At 44.5% G+C, this 21,016-nt stretch overlaps 1 protein-coding gene across 7 annotated transcripts in view; it reads right to left on the bottom strand.

Annotated features, from left to right (window-relative positions):
- Positions 1–13,642: 13,642 nt before the first annotated feature.
- CDK8 (cyclin dependent kinase 8) overlaps positions 13,643–21,016 on the bottom strand; it is a 72,330-nt gene continuing 64,956 nt past the window's right edge. For 5 of the 7 annotated variants that reach the window (XM_006070960.3, XM_025262851.2, XM_025262853.2 and 2 more), the window contains 5 exons: positions 20,796–20,868; positions 18,116–18,213; positions 17,390–17,468; positions 17,114–17,272; positions 13,643–14,922 (listed from right to left, as the gene is read on the bottom strand). In XM_006070960.3, the coding sequence (XP_006071022.1) occupies positions 14,797–14,922; positions 17,114–17,272; positions 17,390–17,468; positions 18,116–18,213; positions 20,796–20,868 (535 nt within the window). In that variant the 3' untranslated portion in view covers positions 13,643–14,796. The remainder of the gene's footprint in view (positions 14,923–17,113; positions 17,273–17,389; positions 17,469–18,115; positions 18,214–20,795; positions 20,869–21,016) is intronic. The other 2 variants (XM_006070961.3, XM_025262850.2) reach the window with 2 other exon arrangements.

Here is a 21,016-nt window from a genome sequence, read left to right as displayed (position 1 = left end):
GCCTGGCTTTCTAGCAGGTTTACAGCGGCTGCCCAGGTTCACATACTAGTGTCCCCATTTGGAAGCGTCTGGAGGCCCTTGTGACCATCACATATCATGTCTACTTCCTCCAAGAGGTCCTGGCCCTCTTGCACCCGCAGGGGTGTGGCCTGACTCTGGCCTCCGCTGGATGTGGCAGGACTTGTCACAGCGAGCAGGATTCACACGGAAGCCACCGGAGGGGGCGGGGGTCCGTGCGGGTCTGGCCCACACCTGGAGGACGACCTCAGGAGCCGAATCCAGCCGCTCTCGGGTTTCCCAGCCCCTCCGTGGGCCTGCTTCTCAAGCCCCTAGTGTTTAAAAACAGGATGAGTTTGCATTACAAAATTTCTCATTTTAGGAAAACGAATTATGACAACATTTCTATGAGTAAGAAGTTGGTTTAGAAAAACTTAAAATATTATTCAACTTACAACTCAGACCATTTCCCCTCCTCCACCCCCAGATACACACAGGTATTCGCCTTCATCCCGGGAACCTAACTCAATGTCTGGGTGGTCTCAAGGAAAGAATGGGGTTTCAAGAGCAGACCAAGGAGACCTGAACATCATGGTTGTTGGCCATCTTCCATCTTCACCCTGCCGACTGCGTGGGAACCGGACCCTCTGAAACCCTCAGAGGCTGCGGGCATGTCAGGGCCATGGGCAGAGTCATCTCTCCTGGTCAAGACTCCATCAGGACGTCTGTCCCCCGGGCACACCTGTCCAGTTCACTGGCTGTCCTTGTCGCTTGACGAAATCTAAGCTACAGCTTGAGGGGACTTGGTCTTCTGTGGGCCCTGGGGCCTGAGGCACTCCACCTACAGGACCCGAGGGTGCTGTGAGAACCTTTGTTCACCGTCATCTGTAAGTCTGTCTTTTCCAGGCCGCCCGCACCCTGGGCACTACCCCCTCACGACTGTCCCCCCTCGCCCACCAGGACAATTAGAGCCACCTCGAGTGTCCCCATTTGCAAGTGTCCGAGCCCTTTCCTGCCTGCACATGCAGATTCCCAAGCAGGGTTGAGCAGTCCCCTCAGTGAACAGGCTGGCCGGATACCAAAGCTTTTCAGCATTCAAGCCCACCCTCTCCCCAGCCACAGCTCACCTGGCTGTGCGACCACCCTCTGAGGGCGGCTGCCTCCCATCCTTGGGGCGGGGACACAAATCAAGTACTTCCTGGTGGGCTGAGAAAGCGGGTTGTGTGTGAGGATAAGAGCATCATTGAGATGTAATCAGGGATGCAGGGGAGACTTCGTCTGGGAAAGAGACAGACCTTTCTAACCCATCGCTGCTGTCTGGAGTGGCGGACTCTCCCCACAAGGCTGCGATTGTACAGCTTGAGAAGAAATAAATCACTTGGAAGGGAGTGTGAGAGGGCTTTGTGACCAGAGAGCACGCTTGTGAGGCACCACCAAGAAATAAACATTACCTCTTTCTCCACATAGAGAAGGACAGTCTCATAAAACACCCAGGGGCAAGAGAGAAACATGGAAGTTAAAAGAGGGGAAAAAAATATATATTCACGAGAACAAAAGCAAGTGAACATTTAATCATCTACTGACACAGTTTGATTTCCAACTCGTATGTGATAAATATCAGTAAACACTTCATTCATGTATATAACCCTGCAGAAATGAAGCGCATCTGTAAATAATTAGTAAATGGAAGAGGTAGGATGGTAGGAGGGTCCCACACCCAGGTTGCCGGAGGACCCCACATGTGGCTTGCTGGTGTATCCAGAGTCCTTTCCGCTGTAAATAGCCAAAAACCAACTCAGAAATGGCTTCAGGAGTACATCTGTTTACTGTTTACATGTGAACCTCTTTACAAAACAGAAACAGACTCAGGGACATAGAGAACAGGCTTGTGGTTGCCCAGGGGGAGGGGGATGGAGGAGGGATGGACTGGGAGGCTGGGGTTTGCAGATGTAAGCTTTTATCTACAGGACGGATAAGCAACAAGGCCCTCCTGCATAGGACAGGGAACTATATTCAGTATCCTGTGGTAAATATAATAGAAAAGCATATTTTAAGAAGTGAGTGTATATGTATGTATAACTGAATCATGTTGCTGTACAGCAGAAATTAACACATTGAAAATCAACTATACTTCATTTAAAATACAAATAAAAAATTTTTTTTAAAGCAGGAAAGCAAGAAAGAATTTCCTTGACTCAAAGGGAGCAGAATACTTTTTTTTCCAACATGAAGGAACACAACATTTTTCTAGGATCAGAGACCAAAGCGACCACACCCAGATTAAGCCCTGAGAACCTGTGTGCTGTGGGGCCTCGCGAGGCAACAGGAGCAGGGGGAGTTGTGTCCCTAGTTATCTATTTTGGATGACGTGAGGGAAAATTCTTAACTGTGCTTGGAAACGTCCAGTGCTTTTAGTAGATAGCGACAATAGAAAGATTTTTGATATCGAAGCAATGTCCCCCAGGAAGAGAAAAAGCAATCAAAATCTATTTCAAATGACTGTAGAAGTGAAGACACTTGACCTCTCAGAATTTTTAGTTGCGTCTGCTACTCCCTGCTGCTTGCTGCTCCTGAGTTCTGCTCACTGCGGGGGAGGGGGAAAGTCAACCAGAAACTAGTTGTCAACACCACCATCAGATGAACTCGGTTCACTGACAGGTAATCATCCAGTGCCCCTCTCGGCCTGCTGCCGTGAGGGTCCCACCCCTCAGGGAGGCACACCAGGCTGGTTCCCGCTCCGGTGAAGCTCGCAGGAGGTAGGCTGGTGATGTGAACTGGGGGGTGCTGTGAGCTCGGGAGGAAGCCCCATTCCAGACCCTCGGGAGGCTCGGTTCACCCACACAGATGGTACTGGGGCTCTGGGGAGGTGGCAGCCGCAGCCTGGGATTCGCCCGGCAGCCCTGGAGTTGCCGTGCCTGTCTGTCACTCCCCGCGCTCCCTGCTTCACACGGGGAAACCTGAGCCCTCGCCACCCACCCCCCAACACTGCCCCAAGAGCCCAGTAAGGGTCAGATCACCGTTCCACGTTTCTTCCTCCAGAACGTGCCATTCCCTCAGGCACAGAGCTCATGGCCCATTTTCAGCCTGACTCTGGACCACGGGTCATCCCTCAGTATAAAACACTGTGAAAGAAATCAAGTTACAAAGGAGAGAGCCCCGGGCATCGTTTCAAGTTGGCTTGATAGTTACTGGATGAGAGGGGATGCTGTGAACATGTTGGCCCTGGGCACACTTGCCCTTAAGGATGGAGAAACCAGAGCCCGAGAAAATGCCATTTGTTAATGTTTCAAAAAATTATTTAAGAATGCTTGGCTCAGCTCACATGAAATCTCCTTCCGTATAAAAATGAGTAACTGGTGTGGGAGAGGGTGACAGGGCTGGTTGAGCTCTGGTTAACGTCAGTTGTCTGGCCAGTAGGGAAAGAATTGTGCTGGAGAGGAGAGTGGGGATGTGCTTTAGGGACAGGAATGCGTTGGCAGAAAAATCTTTTTAAGCCAGGGCATGAAGACATTCCTGGACCAAGCGCTTGACTGCCCACCTTGCACTAGCCTCCAAGGCAGGGAGCTCTCTCTCTCAACTTTTCCTCAGGACCAGAGGTGTCCTCTGCCAACATGACCAGCAGCTGCTTTTCTACATTAAAAGGAGGAGGAGGAAGGGAAGGAGAAGAAGAGAGCAAACAGGGAAGCAAGAGAAGAAACACTGAATTACAGAAGGCGGTGGATATTTTCATAGTGTGGACAGGATAGTTCCAGCACATCTGGGCAAGATCTTAAACTCACAGACTGGTTAATCTAAGATTTTCATGCTTCCTAGGGATGTCTTATTGCATTACTTCCAAGTTTCATCACTTTATTTCCAATTTGTATCCTTGGGGAATGGAACAAAAAAGATTTTCTGAATCACAGGAAATGATTCCAGCTGGGTACAATTTGATATTAACCGAGGGTATCCAGGAGCCACAGATGAACTGGGCACTTTTTCGCGGATTCTAAAACAGGATTCAAAGTGGCAAGCATTATTCTTCCCCCCACTAATTCAATAAAGTGACAGAACGAGTTAAGTTATTAAAGATCTGACACCCTGCCAGGATTCCACAGTGCTGAGGTGAATTGAATTACTCTTTCTAAATAATACAGTGAGGGGAAATGAAGGCATCATTGTTACCATGCCCAAGAATGAGCGAAGGAAACAAGTTTAGTTTTATGAAGAAACTCAGCCCTCAAGACATCTGTTTTTGTAAATAAATAAATTTACAAAACTAAAACCCCGTCAATTTCATTAAACAGATTCTTGAATCCTACATTTCTTCCTGGATCCTACGACTGCCATTTAAATTGTCTCACAAGCAGGTGTGGCTTAGGAAGGACCGGTATGTACTCTGTGGGGTCAGGATGCTGGTGAGAAAAATGACATTTGCTTCTGAAAAATGTAGGTGTGCCAAAGACTCAGGGAAAACGAAGCAGAAAATATGAAAAGAAAAATGAACATACTCACCCAGTCCAAACCCATGTTAAGCACATAATGTTTTTATGGGTTCTGGTAGCATATTCAGAGAACTGGTGAATTGAGTCTTCTCATATTTTATTCTCTGAATTAATTTCCACCTTCCAATGAAGGAAAATGCTTGCAAATACATTTAAGAGGGTTTATGGTGCTATGTACTTAGGAAGAAAATGATGGAGAAATTAAAGCCGAAATGTAAAGTGAGATTGTCTCTCAGTCTTATCCCTCAAAATAGAAGGAATCATCTGACAAGATTAGTTGAGGCAGGCACTGTTCTCAAATATGGTTGTCAGACTTAACAAAGAAAAATCGGCATTCTTATTTTAACTGGGCATTTTATATGCTCAGATAAATCTAAATTTCAGATACACAATATATTTCTCAGTATGTTTCAAACAATATTTGGGGCATTATTACATTAAAATGTATTGGTTATCTGAAATTCAAGTTTAAGTGGATACCCTGTAATTTATCTTGCAAGTCGAGTCTAAAATGACCTTAAAATGATAGTTTCGGATGGTTATAGAGGTCATTTGATGGAATGATTTTTAAAAACAGAGACAAAGAAGTTGAACAGGTTTAGTATTTAGTAATTATTCTTGGGGTTGTGACACACTTGATTACAGTTACCAGGCATACATATTGTAAACAAGCCTCATATAAGTCACTTATGACCCTGTGGACTGCAGCCCTTTAGGCTTCTCTGTCCATGGGATTGCCCAGGCAAGATTACTGCAGTGATTGACATTTCTTTCTCCAGGGGATCTTCCCAGATCAGGGATCGAATCCATGTCTCTGGCACTGGCAGTCGGATTCTTTACCCCTGAGCCACCAGGGAACCCCCAAGGATATCTATATCAATGTCTGAATCTCCATCTATATATCATCTATCTATGCATCTAAGCTTTTCCTTTTGTAACCTTCTCACTCACTGGGAAACTGGAGGATCACATTATATACCAGGTTGCCTTATGCGGTACAAAGTACACAAGTTCTAGGAAAATGTACGGACTGTCTTATCAAGGTCAAACTCACTTATATCACAATGCCAATAAATCCAGTCAATCTGCCTAATGTTCTACCTGCCCAACTGTCTCCGCATGCGGACCATGCTTCCAGCCAAGATGGAGTAATGGGACCAGATTTACCCTTCTCCTTTACACACTCCAAAAATTGGACAAAATACATTTAAAAACTGGTTTACAGACATCAGTGGACAGCATGGTACTGTTTCCCCGAGAAACAGAAGAGTTTTGCTGGTGCGTGAGAAGCTCCCAGTACAGGAAAGAAGAATCCATGTGAAGTCCAGTGGTCTTGGGGTTCTGAGCAGATAACAGCTACAGTGCATGGAAGCGGAGGAGGAGGGAATTTAAGAGCAATGGACTGGAGAGTGGGAGGGGCAAGGAGAGGGTGCTTTGGAGATCTGCATGGAGGTCCGCTCAAGCCAGTGCGGGCCTGAGAGGCCTCCGCCAGCTGAGACTCGCACAAGCTGGAAATCGTCTGTGTTCCCACCAGTCAGAGCGGCAGCTGGGCCTTCTGGCAGAATTCTCAGAAGGATGTTTCTTTAGTAGTGGGGCCTAATTTGCTCTAGACTGAAAGGCATGCTAGACTTGATATACAAGCTTAGAAACAAGTATCCAAAAGATACAGTTAATTTAACAGTGTGCCAAAACAAAATTTAACCCTAAGCAAATATAACCCTAGCAACCAACAGAGCAAAATTCAAAACATCCAGCATCCAATGTAAAAAACTACTAGGTTGAGAAATTAAGAAGAAAATTCCATTACAGTGCACCAAAAAGAATAAAACACCTAGGAATAAAGTTAACCAAGGAAGGGAAGGATCTGTATACTGAAAACTATACACAATTTGATGAAAGAAAGTTAAGAAACAAAATAAATGGAAAGATATTCCATGCTCATGGTTTTAAAGGATTAATATTGTTAAAATGTTCATACTACCTGAGGAATCTGCAATCCCTGTCAAAATACCAAAGGCATTTTTTCCACGGAAACAGAAAAAAATAATCCCCAAATTTGTATGGAACCACAAAAGACCCTGAATTGCCAAAGCAATCTTGAGAAAAGAAGAGCAAAGCTAAAGGCATCATACATTCTGATTTCGAAATGCATTGCAAAGCTACAGCAATCACAGCAATATGGTGCTGGCATGAAAACAGACAGAGATCAATGTAACAGAACCCAGAAATAAACCTGTGCACGGTCAACTGATCTACCACATGGGAGCCTGGAATACAGAATGAACGCAGGAAGGACCGCCTCAACAAAGGGGGTCAGGAAAGCTGGACAGCCTCATGCAAAAGGATGAAACTGGATCCCTACAAATGATCTTGGTGATCATTTTTTGGATTTGACACCCACCGAAAGCAAAGACAACAAAAGAAAATGAAAGTGGAAGTATACCACACTAAAAAGCTGAAGCTCTGATATTCTGGCCACCTGATGTGAGGAGCCAACTCATTGGAAAAGACCCTGATGCTGGGGAAGACTGAGGACAGGAAGAGAAGGGGACGACAGAGGATGAGATCGTTGGATGGCATCACCGACTCAATGGACATGAGTTTGAGCAAACTCCAGGAGACAGTAAAGGACAGGGAAGCCTGGTGTGTTGCGGTCCGTGGGGGTCGCAGAGTCAGACATGACTGAGCGACTGAACAACAACAAACCTAGAAGTGTCAGCTGCCCCTCCCATCCTGAGTCTGGAGGGGGTCCTATGAGCATTCTGTGCTGATGCATCAGAGAATTCATGGCAGGGAGGGATGGAGGTCCCAACAGAGCTCCTGTCTAAAATGGGCTGCAGCCCATGTGGCCAGTCACTGTCTCAGTGGCTGGGGGAAGCAGCAGCCCCCAGGGGCACAGGGAGTCCAGTATAACTTGGGGCAGTGAGAGCCTCTGACTGCATCAGAGATGAATTGTACTTGTCTGTTTTTGCCTATGTAGAGCCTCTTTTTGCCAATGCAGAAACTCAACTGGAAAAGCAATTACCGCTTATTAATCAAGCTGATTTTAGGGCCTATTAATTAAACCTGCATCAGTTTTTAAAATCCATTATATTGTTGAGTATGCTTTCAAGAGACATTATCAGTAACTAGTAAAATACAAATTCTTTTTGTACTTTGTAATTTAAATGGGAAAGCACATGGAGAAATGACTTTATTTGAGAAAGCTCATTAATTTCATTTCTGGCTCCATGCCACAGGACATGTTCTGTGCTCTGGATGGAGTGGACACTTCAGCAGAATCCTGGGCTCATTCCTTTCTCTGACGCCTGGAAGCTGAGATAAAGCAAATCTGACTTTGTCACGTAGTTGACTATGAGCAGTCTCTCCAAACTTCATTTTTCTGATTTGCAAAATGGGGAAAATGATACTTAACTCACAGAACTTTTGTGAGTGTGTATCATGCAGCACCTGGTACAGGGTGGGCATTCAGTGTTACTTTAGGGTCCAGCTGACATAATCGAGTTAATCGTGCAACTTTGAAGAGGTAGATGTTACTTTGCTTTACATGCTGCTTGCCAACATTTCTATGACACTGAAAGCATCGCTGTTGCCATGACTATTCTTGACAGGGGCTTGGGAAAGCTGAAAGACTTGACCGACATGAAGGAACCGGCAGAGCCAAGACCTAGGTCTTCTGACCCCAAGCCCTGTGTTCTGCTGACTCACACCAGTCCTCGCCCCCCAGGACACCCCTCCCACATGCTGCTTCCTCTCCTTCAGTTCAGTTGCTCAGTCGTGTCCGACTCTTTGCGACCCCATGAATTGCAGCACGCCAGGCCTCCCTGTTCATCACCAACTCCCGGAGTTCACCCAGACTCACGTCCATCGAGTCAGTGATGCCATCCAGCCATCTCATCCTCTGTCGTCCCCTTCTCCTCCTGCCCTTCAATCCCTTCCAGCATCAGAGTCTTTTCCAATGAGTCAACTCTTCACATGAAGTGGCCAAAGTACTGGAGTTTAAGCTTTAGCATCATTCTTTCCAAAGAAATCCCAGGGCTGATCTCCTTCAGAATGGACTGGTTGGATCTCCTTGCAGTCCAAGGAACTCTCAAGAGTCTTCTCCAGCACCACAGTTCAAAAGCATCAATTCTTCGGCACTCAGCCTTCTTCACAGTCCAACTCTCACATCCATACATGACCACTGGAAAAACCATAGCCTTGACTAGACGGACCTTTGTTGGCAAAGTAATATCTCTGCTTTTCAATATGCTATCTAGGTTGGTCATAACTTTTCTTCCAAGAAGTAAGCATCTTTTAATTTCATGGCTGCAGTCACCATCTGCAGTGATTTTGGAGCCCCCCAAAATAAAGTCTGACACTGTTTCCACTGTTTCCCCACCTATTTCCCATGAAGTGATGGGACCACATGTCATGGTCTTGTTTTCTGAATGTTGAGTTTTAAGCCGACTTTTTCACTCTCCTCTTTCACCTTCATCAAGAGGCTTTTTAGTTCCTCTTCCCTTTCTGCCATAAGGGTGGTGTCATCTGCATATCTGAGGTTATTGATATTTCTCCCAGCAATCTTGATTCCAGCTTGTGCTTCTTCTAGCCCAGCATTTCTCACGATGTACTCTGCATATAAGTTAAATAAGCAGGGTGACAATATACAGCCTTGATGTACTCCTTTTCCTATTTGGAACCAGTCTGTTGATCCATGTCCAGTTCTAACTGTTGCTTCCTGACCTGCACATAGGTTTCTGGAAAAGGTCAGTTTTCATTCCAATCCCAAAGAAAGGCAATGCCAAAGAATGCTCAAACTACCACACAACTGCACTCATCTCACACGCTAGTAATGCTCAAAATTCTCCAAGCCAGGCTTCAGCAATATGTGAACCATGAACTTCCAGTTGTTCAAGCTGGTTTTAGAAAAGGCAGAGGAACCAGAGACCAAATTGCCAACATCCGCTGGATCATCAAAAAAGCAAGAGAGTTCTTCTCCTTAGGAGAGGACAGTTCCAGTTCTCGACCCTCCATGCAGCCACTAACGGCTCCCACTGCTGTGTATTCTGACTCCTCGACTAAGGTAAGTTCCCTGAGGATTTGATGATGTCAACTATGGCCTGTTTCAGTTGTTTGGCTCCAAGTGCTCCCAGGCTACCGAACGTTCAATAAATGTCTAATGAGTTCCATACTTCTGACCCCTCAAAGGACATCTGGGTTATGAGAAAGCACACAGCTATCTCCACACGAGAGGAAGACTATTAACTGTTCAGTGACATTTTTTAGTGTTTTGGCCGCGCTGTGCGGCATGTGGGATCTTAGTTCCCTGACCAGGGATGGAACCTGTGCCCCTGCATTCCAAGTGTAGAGTCTTAACCACTGGACCGCCAGGGAAGTCCTGTTCATTTCCTGGTAATATTTCAGAAAAGTTGGAGCCCCAGCCTTTGCAGACTTAAAAAAGAAAACTTAAAGAAAATTGAATTCAGGGGGATCTTTATATAATTTTGGCCTTGTGATCGTTGACGCACTAACTCCACATCTGCTCATTTAAACACTCTACTCTGATTCATGAGAGGTGAGGAAATGATTGGTCATGAAAGGACTTCAAATTTAACTTACCTGTGAGAACTAGGTCATATTATAAGTCTTAAGAAAAAAATATTTCCATATGGAGAGGACACTAATAACAATTAACATATGCTTATAAATTTGGTATGTGTTAAAAGGCTTACAAATACTGGGTTTTAAGTCAAGTTTAAGGTGCAATTTGATATACAAATCACCAATTTAAACTGTATTTTGATGCGTTTTGAAAAATGTATAATGTGTACACAGAATCACCATACAATCAAGATTCTACCAAATGCTCACTTTTATTGCTGAATATTTTATTTCACTGAATTTATCTTCTTGTTGTTGGTCAGTCGCTAAATCGTGTCCGACTCTTTGCGACCTCATGGACTGCAGCGCACCAGGTTTCCCTATCCTTCACTATCTCCTGGAGTTTACTCAAATTCATGTCTATTGAGTTGGTGATGTTACCCAACCATTTTATCCTCTGCCAACTCGTTCTTCTCCTGCCCTCAATCTTTCCCAGCATCAGGGTCTTTTCCAATGAGTCGGTTCTTTGCATGAGGTGGCCAAAGTATTAGAGCTTCAGCATCAGTCCTTCCAATGAATATTCAGGATTGATTTCCTTTAGGATTGGCTGGTTTTTTTCCCCTTGGTGTCCAAGGGACTCTTGAGAGTCTTCTCCAGCACTATAATTCAAAAGCATCAATTCTTCTGTGCTCAGCCTTCTTTATGGTCCAGCTCTCAGATCTGTACACAACTATCGGCAAAACCACAGCTTTCACTATGTGGACCTTTGCAGGCAAAGTGACGTCTCTGCTTTTGAATACACTGTATAGGTCAGTCATAGTTTTCCTTCCAAGGAGCAAGTGTCTTTTAATCTCATGGCTGCGGTCACTGTCTGCAGTGATTTTGGAGGCCAAGAAAATAAAATCTGTCACTGTTTACACTTTCCCCCCATTTATTTATCTATTCCTCTATAAACAGACACCCATTTGTGGGCTATAATATAAAGGTGTTTTGAACATGTATCTACAGGCTACTGTGTGGATATGCTTTGATTTTTGTTGGTTATAGAACTAAAGTGCGACTCCAAGGTCATATGGTAAGTATACGTTTAACTTTATAAGGAACCATTGAATTGTTTTCCAAAGTGACTGTTCTAGTTTATATTCCCACCAGTAATGTATGAGAATTCCAGTTGTTTCTTATCCTTGCCAACACTAGATTTGTTGGTCTTTTTTTCCCCCTTCTATTTATTTTTTTAAGGAAAAATTTAGAACCACTAAGATGCACCTGCTCAGTTCTGCAGGTTTTCACGTTCACTTGTGCTGCAGAAATCAGGACACAGAAGTTTCATCACCCAAAGTAACCCCCCATTGTCCTTTTGTGGTCAATCCCAATCTTGCCTGGCGGTCCAGTGGTTAAGACTCGCACTTCCAAAGCAGGGATTGTGGGTTCAATCCCTGGTTGGGGAACTGAGATCCCACATGTGGCAGCCAAAAGTTAAAAGGAAAAAACCCCCCAAAACAACTCCCTTTTTCACTCTTGTCCCTGGCGACCACAGTTTTGTTTTCTGACCTTGTGCTTCTGCCTCTTCCATTATACCATACAGGCAGGCTCATGGGCATCCAATCAAAAGACTGTACACTTCAATTTTACAGTGTGTGTGTTGATTATACTTCTATTGAAAAAAAAAAAGCTGTCTTTGTAGAGTTTATCTTCAAGGAGTAGAAAAAGCATGACACAAGTATGTGTTGGTGACAGAAGTGCTATGCAGGAAAACAAAGCCACGCCACGGGGTTGGGATGCTGGCTGGTGGGGAAGGCAGGGACAGGCTGAGTTTTATACAGAGAGCAAGTGGGGGGGTGTTGGGGGTGGGGGAGAGGGGAGCCTCTGATAAGGTGCAATTCGAGCTGACTTCAGAGAGGTGAGGGAGAAAGCCAAGAAGCTGGGGAAAGACAGATGCAGTGGAACAGAAAGTGTCAAAGTCTTGAGACAACACCTGTGAGGGAGGCTCCAGGGACAGCCAGGACTGCACTGGAGCTGGAGGAGCCAGGTGATGGGGCAGGGGACACGTGGGAGGACGTGCGGGGCCTGGTGGGGACAGTTAGGGGTCCGGCTGTCTGGGGGAGGTCAGCCGAGAAGACTGGGGGTGCAGGGAAGAGGAGGAGGTGTCGGCTAGAAGTCCCTTCAGGAAAAGTCGCACATGGGGTGGGCAGGGCTCACAAGCGGGCACGTGTGTGTGTGACGATGTGCCAAGGCTGCCGTGTGGCCCGGAACTGGGCGGGAGGATCCGTCACGGAGGTGCAGGCGGGACAGTGGAGGCGGGAGTCTGCACTTGGATGTGCTCAGTCCAGAGAGAACCTAGTAACAGCTCAGATGTGCTGGTGAGGTCTAGGGTGGAAATGTGGGCATCGCAGCCAGGGAGCAAGTGTGAAGAGGGGAGGCCTGGGATGGAGGGGAAAGGGACAGAAAACAGCTATGTGTCAAGAGGTGCTATACAGAGACACGGGGCCAGGGGGCCAGCCAGAGAACCACGGCGGGCGTGTGTGTGTCATCTGTCACAGACGCAACACAGTACAGGAATCTGCAGCTTGGGGAGGACACTGGCAAGCCTGGGCAGCACCACCCAGAGAACCGAGGTTGATGAAGGAGTAATGGCATCTGAGAACCGTGTCCACAGAGTTTCCAGCACCCAGAGAGGAACCTGTTGTCGTGGGTTTGGCTTTTTGAAGTTTATGCAGGAGGAAAAGACAGTGGAGCAGCCTACTCTCCGAGTCACTTAGCCGCTACATTTGCTCAGGCTTTAGAGCAGTCTGGGGGCATTGTTTTTCCTGTGCAACCCTCAAAAGGGCATCAGAGCCAACTGGGGTCCTGGTTAAAATAGAAGACTCCATGTTCCACCCAAGCCTACCAAATCAACCTCGGGTACCAGCCCTGAGAAGACAGAAAGCTCTCGATGATTCTCATGTGCATGAGTTTCAAAAGCACGGCACTGAGGGCAGGGAGAGAAAAACAGAAGACAATCAGAGTGGAAGGGAAATTCAGGTAAAAGGGCTATGGAAGTGACAGAGGTGGGGGCCCTGCTCTCAGATCTGTGCCTTGTGTGAGTGAAGAACTAACACGGAAACACAAACTTAGCTTCCAAAAATTATCCGTCCCATGAGGGTCGGGCCACTCGGTTTTAGGATCCCTCAGTTCTTACAATGTCCTAGAATGTTTTTATTTCAATGCATTGAGTTTTAAAGAAAAGAATATGTTTGTGTTTTTAATCTGTATTTTGTGAAGGAGGGACTCCCTCTCAAATAATTATCTGGGATAAAACAAAATGGGCTCAGCATAACACAGATTCTGGCATTATTCTAGAAAGGGAAGGCTCATTATAATGTCTTTCAGTTAGAAAAGTGTCTATTTCTCATCTTAAATTATTGCACTGAGTGTACAGAGAAACGAATTTGTATCTAAACCTTAGGCCACCACTGCATTGTGGAGGCAAAAGATACTATCAATGAAAACACCTGAAAAGGTTTCCTCAGAGGCCACTTGTTAGGGCACATTTTAAAATAAAACACCTGTGTGTACATAAAAATACAGTTGACTCCATATTTTGATTTATGAAAAATAAATTTATTACATAACACCTTGTTTTTAACAATGTTCAATTTTTTTAAATTCAGAATACTTGTGTCATTCATGTAAAATAGTTTGATACAGTACATTGTATGTTATAGGTTTTCTTTTTTCCTCAAAAATTCTAAGGCTCTCCTACTCCTTCTTCTTTGCTGAAGTAAGGGCACCCTAAACAACGTGCGAACAAGTTTTAAAAAAAGAAAATGAACTGAACGAAATTTTAGTAGCACTACACCAACCAGCTTTAAAATCAGGACAAAATATCTGAATCGGATGCCGCACCTTTTTAAGGAAGTTATCACTCATGCTTTTTTCATCTTAAAGCATGCTCACAAATCAGCAACACCAACAAGAAAAATAAAACACTGTCTATGACAATCATTTTAGTTTGTTTGCTGAACCAAACAGGTTTATATCAATGACAACATATTTAATTACTATCAATAGCAGCTTTAATACCAGTCAAGTCATAGATTGAAAATAAAAACAAACTCAGAAGTTGGAAATTAATCTTTGGGAGTTTTGAAACCTTCCTGGAAAAACTATGTGGCTTCTTGTACTTTCCAAAACAATCCAAGCAATATTCTTGGTCAAAGAACACTGATTAATGTAGAAAATGAATCAACCCACTGATAAGACATTGAAATGAAAGGTGTACCGAAATAATCTCATGTTGAGTCTTGGTTGCTTCGTTAACGTATACTGCATGTTTCAAGTACCAGTTAAACCTCTGTGTGTGTGTGTGTACTATTGGTCAGATAATGTTGTTACACTGGAAGAATTCACCACATATGACGACAAATGCTTGCCCCTAGCACGTTTCACAGCTTCAACTGCTACAGACTGTCACTGAAAAAAATGCATTGGTCAGTCTGAACCATGTCAAGTAAACTATGGAAGTAGCAAACCCACAACACAAACTGTGCTAGCACTTTATTCTCAAGCCTAACTCCAGACAGCGACAACGTGGAAGCCACTACCCCAATCTGTGAAAAGCGGTGGAACTCGGCTACCGGACATCTGACTGCGTGGCTGCACAGTACGTTCTCATGGCCCATCCCAGGCTCCCGCTGAAAGCTGCAGGCGGCCTGCGGCACCGCGACAGTGCATGGACGGTGTCCGACGCAGCTCAGTACCGATGCGTCTGGTGGGAGTACTGTGGAGGCTGCTGGGAGGTAGTTGAGTACCCCATGCTGCTCTGCGGCTGCGATGTGCTTGGTCCGGGGTTGGGGTAGGCAGCATGCGGATTGGAACGCTGGAAAAGCAGAGGAAGAGGAGACGTGACTCGGCGTTGCTGTGGGCTGGCTGCACCCCAGGCCAGCAAGGCTTCTGTGTGTTCGAGATGTCCCTTATTTTACGGCAGTAAGAACTTTAAAGGTCCTGTGCTAGGTACTGGCTTTAGAATTAAAATGACAAAACCCTTAAAATCTTTTAGTGTCAGCCTTTCTTTATGAAGGTCAGAAGTACTGCTGATAAAATAACACTAAAGTGAGTCTTACTCCTGTGCTGCGTGGTTCATTCTATTAACAGGAACACCCTTTCATGCTACTCATACCTACCTCATAAATAATTTATCCGGGACACTTCCTCTTGAACTCAATGATGTATACATAGAAGAAATTCAAAGCTAATCTACATACTTGTTTTTTCAATAGAAAACTCCCAACACCCATGCATGACTGAAGAATAAGAAATGAATACGACAAGAAAGGAAATAACAGAATTATTTCTTCAGCATTAGATATTTTTATGCTCTATAAATTAATGAACCTTGTTTTTCAGCTACAAGCAATATACAAAGGTAAAGCTACAGCTATTGAAATGTAGGAAGACTGGTATTCTCAATTCTAGAAGCAGCACAAGAGGTAGAGTCAAATACCTCTAGTTTCAATCAGTTATATTCTTAATTCTCAGCCCTGCACGTCTCTCTCATGCTATTAGCTCCCCAAAACAAACACTATGGAAGATTAACTACAATTTAATACTTTCCTCTTTCAAAGATATCTAATAAATCATGTAACTCGAAATTCCGCCAACCCTAGCAAAAACAACATTTTAAAGAGAGTGGACATGTAAAACTAGTCAGAAATACTATTTTTGAAATCACTCATAAAAACCACCACAATAACGTCAACACACACACACACAGCAGCATTTCCTTGGTTTCAGTGGCAAAGGTTAGAGTCCCCGCCCACCCCCGCTCAGGACGCACACCTTGTGTGCAAACACACTTGTGTGCCGGAGATGTGCTCGTCTCCCAGGTGGGGAGGGGAGCAGCAACCATGAGCTCGCAGGACGCCTGCCTTGGAGCCCCTGCTCGCTGAGCTCACCGCAGGACAGCCACCACTCAGCAGACAGTGATCCCCAGGGCTTCCTAGGCTGCACCCCCCATGAACCTTGCGAAGAGTTCCGATCTGATTCCTGACTTGTGGTCGCAGGCTCTGGGAGCCTTATCCATTTATTACAATCTCTTTCAGTAGGTAAATAATTCTCATGGGTCAAGTTTTCAGTACACTTCCACAGTGAATCCAGACCAGATGGGAACAGGATCAGAACAAGGTATACAGTTTTCAGAACGGGTCTGTCTGTGAAGGAACTGCTGTTGTCACTGGAGAGAATGCACAGGGAGCCGCCTAGCAGGTCTGAGTCTGCGTCCTGAGTCCACCCTGGCTTGAGAGGTGAGCGAGGGAAGGGGCTCAACCTCCATGAGCCCCAATTACCTGCCAATAGCGCTTACCTCACAGCTATCATACTGCCTGGAGGAAGGAAGGTCTGTCCCACACTGACAGAAGAGCTGGCACACGCAAGTCTTGACAAGCTCTTCCTATGACCACGTCACCCCCAGCACCACCACTGACACTCAGCAAGTACTCACTGCGCACTGTGAACGCTACTAAGAGTTTTAAGGAAGATAATAATAATGAACACAGTGACTGGTGTCCTCTATCAAACGACTGTCAGTCCGGCTGGCCACTGCCATTAGCTCACCCAGTCTCATTTCATCCTGACGACAGCCTCACACTGACCATCACCCACATCCGACAAATGAAGACACTGAGAAGATCTGAACCACCCCTTGAGGCTGGATGGGGCTGCAGAAGTGAGACCGTCCACTTCCTGAACACCCCCGTGAGCCAGATGCTGAGGGTCGCCACAGCTGCCCCACGGCAGCGGCAGGGTAGGTGCGCCCGCTCATGATACAGATGAGAAACTAGAGCCGTGTCTAGGCTCACAGAGCCAACCAACGGCACAATTTAGGTCCAATCACCCCGAGTCTGGCTAAGCCCCCTCTACTGTACCACCGGGCACCTTCCATGCCCATAGCCCTTCCCATCAGTGTGCTGGCATACACGGGCGGGTCTTTTCTTAGCTTTGTCGCATTTCCCAGAGCTCACAAGCCCACAGGCAGTACTGACACGCAGGTCACTGAGAGACAGCCTGAGTACCTGATAGTCTGAGGTCATGATCAGTCCACCTGAGGTAGTGGTAGGAGGGACGACTCTCACTTTCTTCAACGGGGGTCCCTGGGTGTGACTGCTGTCTTGGTTCCCTGGGTGGCCGGTCCCATTCGTGTGGTTATTGCCCGGCTGCTGCTGCTGGTTCTTCTCAATTGGTTAAACAGAGAGACACAGCTCAACTCAGAGGGAGAACCAAAGATGTCCATGCCAGAAGTCACAGGGGCACCGAACAAAGCCAGATGCCAACTGTACTTTAATACTTACTTTGTCTCCTTTGTCATCAGGTTCTTCTTCTGTTAAAAATTCTCGTTTGGGGTAAGGGATCTGACAACCGGCAAAAACACTGATCATAAGAAAAAAGAAAAAGAAAAACGATTTCTGGTATACTAACCAGTATTTCAAATGCTGTAAGTGGTTTCTTGCTTTCATCTTTTAGTCTGGACTCTACCCCCATGTGTGATGTAAAAGCATCTTTCGTGCGGCTGTGACACAGCAAGCCCCTTCTTCTCACCACTGGCCACGGGGGGCGGCCCACTGTGTGAATAGTCAAAATACTCCCAGAGGACTCTGGTTTCTTCTTTGATCCCAGTGGTCCTTTTTTATCATCACAAACAAGAGACAGATTCTGGCAGGAATATGATTAGTCAAACAAACATTTCTCTTTTACTCTCCATGCTACATTTAAAAGGAAAGAAAGAATGGAAACACAAATGTACTTGGGGTGGAGTTTGCAACTGTAACTGCAAGTGGTGAGGCAGACAGTGTGTGGAACCAACCCCTCGCTAACCAAACGACAGAGGCAAATGATGCCAGCCCCGTGCCAGCTGTAAAACCCGAGGACACTTCAGTCATCAGAGCTCACTTTCTGCCTCTCAAAAGGATTCCCCTGGGTCCCCATAAAGAGCGATGGTGACTTGGAGCTGACAACTAGAGGAAAGCAGGCACCAAAAACGTCTATGGAGCTGGTGAGTGAACAAACTGATCACTTACTCTGATGTAGGAAGCGGGTCTTCTAGGAAATAGGGATCCTGCATAGCCTGCTCTGAGGTAATTCGCTTTATTGGGTCCATGGTAAGCAACTTCTGAAGCTGAAACCACAAGTCATAAACACATCACTGTTTTACTTCTCATAGTCACACCTGTGGCACATTGTGGGATGCATTTTTTTAAATTAATAATACCTCAAAATAGGGACAGCATTTATTGCCCCAAATTAACTCCCCTCTCCAAGTTCCCCAATTATTCCATGTAATGTAATAATTCACATTTTAGTCATTCTAATATTCATTATCTCAGTTGGTTCTCCTGTAAGAACTAACTAAACTCACGTCTTCCTACTCTAAACCAACGATCTTTTCCCTACGTTGTCTAAATTGCTATATCCAATTTAGAACAGGACTAAAATTCTTCAAGTTATTATTTTTCTATTAAAGGGAAAACTTGTAATATAAATACACTAGCCACATGTGGCTATTTAGATGTAAATCCACATGAATCAAAACTAAACTAAATTTTAAAAGTCAGTTTCTCAGTCATACCAGGTCCATTTCTAGAGCTCGGCAGCCGCGCATGGCTCAGGACTGCCCTACTGGACAGCATGGATGGTCGGACAGCGCTCTCCTGGCAGTGCGCACCAGTCTACAAACACATGCGGGGACTGGCACAGAACCACAGAGCGCAGGGGCGTGCTTACGAGTGGAGACTCTAAGGAGACTGCTTGGCTTCAAATCCTGACCTTACATTTATTAGCTGAGTAACTCTGAAACAAGTTACTTAACTGCTTTGTAAACCCATTTGTCAAAGAGGGGTTAAAAACAGTACCTTTTATCATTAAGTTTATTTTCAGAATTAAATGAGTTAATATGTAGAAAGCAATTATAATGGTGCTGGGCACAAAGAAAGCACTATGTAAGTCTTAGCCATTACTATCATCATCATCACAACTAATATTACTTACAGAAATGTCACACTCATGTGAAAATTCAGTATCTTCTGGTTGAAATATAATTTACTATAGGCTCTATGAAGTAGAACATTTGATGTAACATGTTATTTAAGATAGTATCTAAATGGTGGTCTCTTGGCTTATAACCTCTGACCTCACACCATGATTTCCAGGCTTCAGAGCACTCCAGAATCAGCCGGGGAGCACTTCCTAACAGCCCCAGATGACTGTGCTGCTGGACTAGGACACACTCTGAAAACCATGGAACATGTGGAGATGGTGGGAGAGGAGACAATCAAGAACAAAAGGACAGGAGATATGTTTACATGCAGATGAAATGTTGAGATGGTGACAGTTTAATTTCAATGAGCTGATATTTCAGTAGAAGCATAATTTTATTTTGAGACTGAAAGGAAAAGCATGGATTTGCTACTTAAAACATTCCACAGGTTTAATGAAATTACATTAGAGCTTTCAGATGGGACTATGCAAGACAGTTACCCTAGCAAAAACAAGCAGGTGAGCGGAAAAGAAGGTTGGTCTCTGGAGTGTCAGTGGTGGGGGTGGTGAGAGGCCTCAGACTAGAATGAGCGGCACCGAGCGGGGCGGGTGGTGAGGATCCCCCTAAAGCGGGGCTTCTGTTCTACCACTGCCACCAGTATTCTGTTAGAATAAATAAGGCCGTAACTCTGAAGGATCTAACTTACCTTCCAATTTGGGTACTATCTTAAGTATATTACAGGAAGCCATGATTTGGATAATAATACACTGTGTAGTGATATGGTCAGTTGAGCACTGTCTTTTAAGTTGCTGATTAGATATGAAATGTATGATACAGGACATGATAAAACATGACTGCAGAAGTAGAAGAGTAGAAGGAGAAGAAAAAGCAGAAATGGAAGAAATATTTGCCAAGTGGCCTGGTACTAAAGGAAATTTTAATCCTTTCAAAGTAGAGAAATTCCTGTTTAATGAACTCACTTAAAAATACTGGGAAAAAAGGATTAAAAGAATTTTAAGCCAAGCAAAATACAACTTGCTTCCCTCAATCCTCCTTTATATTACTTTCTTTGAAAAACATAAAACTGAAAAACATTTTTAATTGCTATAATGTAAAAATGGAAATTTCATTGTAAACAAATTTGACAACAGTTGACTATAATGTCACAAGTCACCTTGATAGTGCACGGTTAGATCCTAGCTCAAATCAGTTTTCTACTATGCATTATCTACACACTGCATCTCTCATACTCTTCCAGAAAAAGCACACAATGCACAGCGGCCCTGAAGGCCCTTTAACAGCTACGTTTATAAGCGGCACCTTGGGAGTTAAAATTCTGTAAACAACCTTTCAAACGACTGAAATAACAAATAATCTCTAAACCTTATTTCAGAACAGTAAGACTGTTTTCATTTTGATTCTTTGAAATTTTAAAATAACTGATGAAAACCAATAAACAGAATTTAAAAAAAGTGACAGACTTGGTTCAATGACTGTCTTTAGAAAATTAAATGTAACCAAACATTAAGGCTGTCAAACCTGGGTTTGGAAAAACCTGGGTTTTGATATCATTACTAGTACACACCAACAAGAACTCTCTATTAGTATTACTATTAAAGAACTCCAAGAATACTGAGTAACCACAGAAATTGAGTCAAAAAAGTCAGGTTGGGTTAAACAGGTGGGAAAAATATAGTTCATTAGTACTGTTCTCTAAAACTTACCAAGTGGAATGCTTTACTATCTGGTTTAACTTTATGTTTTTCCATATACTTGATAAGGCTGCAGTTGGTATACCTGAAAGAGAAACACTATGAAATATCTATATTAGATTTGAGATTAATTTTACATTGGGTAAAATTCTCTGAACAGAATTATTTTAATCATAACCAACACAGAACATACACTGAAAATGGTATTAAATCAATTTTACACTTCATTCAGG

This window comes from Bubalus bubalis, chromosome 13 (genome assembly GCF_019923935.1).
Source record: "Bubalus bubalis isolate 160015118507 breed Murrah chromosome 13, NDDB_SH_1, whole genome shotgun sequence".
Classification (NCBI taxonomy): Eukaryota; Metazoa; Chordata; class Mammalia; order Artiodactyla; family Bovidae; genus Bubalus; species Bubalus bubalis.
This window is presented reverse-complemented; position numbering and strand designations above follow the sequence as displayed.